The sequence below is a fragment of the Poecilia mexicana genome, unplaced genomic scaffold (assembly GCF_051168715.1).
Source record: "Poecilia mexicana isolate PSO_F unplaced genomic scaffold, ASM5116871v1 scaffold_6, whole genome shotgun sequence".
NCBI classification, from domain to species: Eukaryota; Metazoa; Chordata; class Actinopteri; order Cyprinodontiformes; family Poeciliidae; genus Poecilia; species Poecilia mexicana.
Window position 1 is genome coordinate 2,270,307 of NW_028263375.1, and position 4,875 is coordinate 2,275,181.

General features: G+C 43.4%; 1 protein-coding gene across 1 annotated transcript; it reads left to right on the forward strand.

The window, feature by feature from the left end:
* The first annotated feature begins 313 nt into the window (after positions 1-313).
* On the forward strand, positions 314-3,983 carry id4 (inhibitor of DNA binding 4). The gene is made up of 3 exons (XM_015009404.2): positions 314-1,005; positions 1,594-1,660; positions 2,593-3,983. The coding sequence occupies exons 1-2, from the start codon at positions 586-588 to the stop codon at positions 1,639-1,641; spliced, it is 468 nt and encodes a 155-aa protein (XP_014864890.2). The 5' UTR covers positions 314-585; the 3' UTR covers positions 1,642-1,660; positions 2,593-3,983.
* Positions 3,984-4,875: the final 892 nt, after the last annotated feature.

Below are 4,875 nucleotides of genomic sequence, written 5' to 3' on the forward strand. Positions count from 1 at the left end.
TCTGTCTCCCTTTCCATTTCTCTCTCTCTCTCTCTCTCTCTCTCTCTCTCTCTCTCTCTTGCACACACACACACACACACACACACACACACACACACACACACACACACACACACACACACACACACACACACACACACACACTTCCAGCGTCTAGGTAGCCCACCGCATCGCGCGCATAGAGAGAGAGAGAGAGAGAGAGAGAGAGAGAGAGAGAGAGAGAGAAAGAGAGAGACACGCCTTTTTCTCGGCTCCGCCGTCGGGTCGGTGGGCAGCGGGCTGCCAGTGATTGACCAGCTCCTCTCCCTGATCTGTCAGCCTGCTCGCCTTGGCGCCTCCCCTCTCCTCTATAAATGAACCAAGTCTATTCACTGCGCTCATTGCGCGCCTGCTGAACTGAGAGGAACCGGAGGGCTTCGCGGGATGTGTTGACAGACCAGAATTTCGCCTTTTGGGTTCGCTTCACGCTCGGTCTTCTGCAGCTTCTCGTTGTCGTCGCTGCCGTGTCAGAAGCGGCTCCTGCTCGGGTTCTTATTGTTTCATTATCGCCGCTGCCTCCGCGCGAGAGCCGTCGGGTTATTTAAGATGAAGGCTGTTACTCCAGTCCACCCCCAGGACTCCTCCTCCTCCTCCTCCTCCTCCTCCTCTTCATCCTCCTCCTCCAGCGGCGGCGGCAGCAGCAGCCAGCTCTCCCTGCACTATCTGTCGAAGCAGAGCCTGAACATCGCCCGGTGCCGGATGGAAGAGGAGGACCTGTTCTGCTTGCAGTACGACATGAACGACTGCTACAGCCGCCTGAAGCGCCTGGTGCCCACCATTCCGCAGGACAAGAAAGTGAGTAAAGTGGAGATCCTCCAGCATGTCATAGACTACATCCTGGACCTGCAGCTGGCTCTGGAGACGCACCCTTCCCTGCAGAAGCAACCGCCTCAGCGGACCTGCCCGCCGGCAGCCTCCAACCCCAACAGGACGCCGCTGACGGTGCTCAACATCGACCACCACCAGGTAAGCTGTGGGCCGTGGTGGGGAGGGGGAGAGGTGGGACGATGGAGGGGAGAGGTGGGGGTGGTGGTGGTGGTGGGGGGGGGGATCCGTCAGCCTCAGACAAAGCGCGTCATATACCGTTAGATGTCATTGTCCTTCCAGCGCTGCAGAAACAAACAGGAAGAGAGAACAAATTATAGCGTCTAGTTATGAAAGCCTTAAAAATATGAGCAGAAAAAAACACAAACAAATAAATAAATTTAAAAAAGAAAAGAAAAAACGTGGGCTCAAGATTGCACACTTGATTGCGGGGCTTTTATGATTTGCATGATAATGACGGCGTGTCAGAGGCCCACCTTATCCCGGGATTGGTGAAGTGCCTCAGCCTGCAGTCCACTCCACTGCGCACAATAGGGCCAATTTGTCATTCAATAGGCTGGAGGAGAATTTATTACAGCACAGATAGCTGGTTAATACCAGACTCAACTGAATATCATGTGGGGTTTTGCTTGGTTTAGGCCTGTTATTTTATTTTTACTCTTATTCTGAGAGATTCTTTGTTTTACATCCTCTTCTTTCTTTTTTTTTCCTCCTCACTGTTTTTGCCAGAGAACATCAATAGTGAAAAAACCAGAGGACTCAGTTTTATGCCGCTGAGACATCAATGCTGCATTTGGTAAGTGGACTTAAATAATATTAGATCAAAATGTGTTTTTTTTTTTCTTCTTATAAGGGAATTGATTTTAGTTTGTTTTACACAAAACATTTGAAATATAGAACATAATTGAATATATTTATTGTCCCCTTAAGGGGAAATCTGTCATGAACTCAAGGGTGAATATTACATATTATACACAGAAGCAGACAATAAATACACACACAATACATATAAACAGCGAGAAATGTCATCTACATGCACAACAGTTATCACACACCTTCCAGGCCTCAGTGTACTCTCTCAAATTTTAATGGAGGTGTATAAAAAAATATTTAAAAGGGTTCAGTTTAGTTCTTTGGGATTTTGTAAATAATAATAGTAAAACAAATCCAAACCAAGGCCTAATGAATCAGCAGCATTAGTGGGCTCTGTGTGTGTGTGTGTGTGTTTGTGTGTGTGAATGGTGTAAAGCAGTGAAGCCAGGAGACGTCAGGTAAAAATAATAATTGTTAAACATGCAGTTGGCACCAGCCTCAGAGGCAGCTGTGCTTTGCGCAATAACTGTCACCGGTGTAGCAATCTGAGGAGAACCGCGGGTTAAAGCCTCTGCTCGCCCTCTCTTTCATCCTCTGTCTGTCACACAAACACACACTTTCTCTCTCTCTCACTCTGCCCGCTGTTTTTCTCAATCTCAGCTCGCAGTTCTAGCTTTGGAGGTGTTTTTTTTATTATTATTTCTTAACACACACCTGGGTAGGACTAGAACATGTGTGTGTGTGTGTGCGTGTGCGTGTGTGTGTGTTTGAATCGGGCCGGCCTGGTTGCTGTTTGACCTGGTTTGTTTTGGGTTGTTGATCAAGCATGGCCTCTGTTTTGTCGCTGGCGCCAGTCAGTCTGGAGTTGTGCAGCTCACCCTCCCTTCCCTCTGCCTCTATTCATCCCCTCCACAGGTGTGCAGGCAGCGCAGAGCCGCTCCAAAAGTCAGCAAAGCTTCGCCAGGGACTCACACACCCAACTGGAGGCACAGTGTCACAAGAGGGGGGCAAAAAAAAAAAAACACACACACACACATGCACACGCACACACACACACACACACACACACACACCCGCTGAGAGGGAAATAAACCCGAATAAAATCTTTTGTTTTTTTTTTTCAAATCAGCTTTTTTTTCCTTCATAATGTTGATTCTGAAAAAGGGAAAAAATGGACTCATCTCCTTCAAGTTCTCTCTTTTTAGTTTTCATGCTGTTTTTTTTTTTTAAGTTCTTAACGTGTGAAAGCATCGACTTCCCATCTTCGAGGTTTTTTCTTTCTTTTCCTTGTCAGAAACCGATTCACAGAGCGACAGATTGTGAATTGTGTCCGAGCGACTCCAGTTCAAAGCTTTACTAAACTGCGAAAAAAGAAAGAAAAGAAGAAAAAAGAAAATCATTGTACATGTTCCTCACATCTATTGTTTAAAATAGATGACTTGTGTTTTGAAAAGGGGCGCCGGTCCCTGGTACCTTAAACATGTTTGATATTGTAAAGAACGATTCTGATTCGAGACAATTAAGCTTGTAAATACAGAGACACAAATGTTCTATTAAGGTATGTGGAAGGACTTATATGAGTAAATAGATTATTGTAATTATTATAAGATATTTTTTATTGAAAATCGTTGTTTTTTTTGTTTGTTTGTTTCTTTGGTTGTTGTTTTTTTTTTTTTTGCAGTTCTGTAAATATTGTGTTTCCACTCTTAGTGAATGAACGTGTTTTATGCTCTGCCGGTTATGTCCTCACATGATGATATCATTAAACTCTTTGCAGTGTTTGAAATAGTTTGAAATGTAGCATGTCAGGCTCATCATGCTGAATGTGCACTGAAGCAGCCCCCCCCACCCCCTGCATCCTCCATCAACTTTTCTCCTCAAGTCTTTTTATTGTCTTGATTTGATTTTGTTCAGATGCTAAAATGAAACCTAAGAGCACTTCCAAGAGGAAAACAAAACAAACAAACAAAAAAAAAAAAAACCCTGCAGCTCACCATCTCTTGAGTTTCTCCTTAAGCAGTAAATGATTTACTTGAGGAAATCATTAAGCTTTTGGTTATAAATTGGTGGAATACTTTAACAAACAGGCGACGTGTCTACGTTGACCTGAAGTGATTGTTCTGTCGGCGGCCTTTAAACGAGGGGAGGAAAAAACTTTTAACTTTTAATGACGTTCAGCACTGAATTTACCTCACCACCCTCCTGCCAGTGCAAGAGGGCACTTGTACGTTTTGGTCTACTGCACTGTTGGACTTGACCACTGGCTTGTGAGGAGTTGTCGCAACAATTAAAATTTCCCAGAAGAACTGTGTCGTGTCATGCTTTTGTCCTATAATCTGGCGTTCACTGAGAGAAAGGCAGGGTAAAGTCCTTAGGTCAACATGTTGCTCTAATGTGATCTTTGAAACTTGCTTTACAGGATCCAGAAATCCAGCCTTTTTGTTTTCCGACCCTTCCTTAAATTCCTTCTCACCAGGATTCACACAGTACCGCATTTACTGAGCAGCTTCTAACTGGGCATGAGGGTGCAGAAGGGTTTCAGAGTTTCTCTGTCAAAAGGACTTAAATATTGAATGTTTACACAATTCAACGTCCATTTTTTTTAAACTAACAGTGGTTAGCTTAAAGTAAGCATCACATACCGAAAGCTGATGTTATTATGGAAAAACAGCAAAAACAATCTGTCACGGAATGAAATATATAAGTCCAGGTAAAGTGTTCACTTCTTGGTTGTTAAAGGTTAAACCTGCTTTTAATGAGATATGCAGCTGTATTGTTGCCCCTCCCCCGCCTGTTGTTCCCAGTCAGCTGGTTGATAAGCTTCAAGGAGAACACATTTGTATTTTTGGAAATATTACTGCTTGAGAAAAAGACAGTCAGGGTGCAAAAACCAAAACTCATATTATAGTTACGCTTTAATATGAATTGCAAATTGGAACATATAAGCGGCCTGCTAGCGAGCAAGCTAGCTTGACTATGATAAAATCATGTTGTCCTCTATGCACTGCAGAATAATGCCTGTAAAATGTAGCAGATGTATGTTCTATATTTTGTCTTAACTCTAAGTGTCAGAATCAAGATAAAAGTACAAATGTTGACAATGAACAGCTAAGAACATGTTATTGGTAACATTAATATTAGAAATACAATATTTTTTAGCAACAGTGCTCCTAAAGTTAGATCATCTTAAATCTTTAG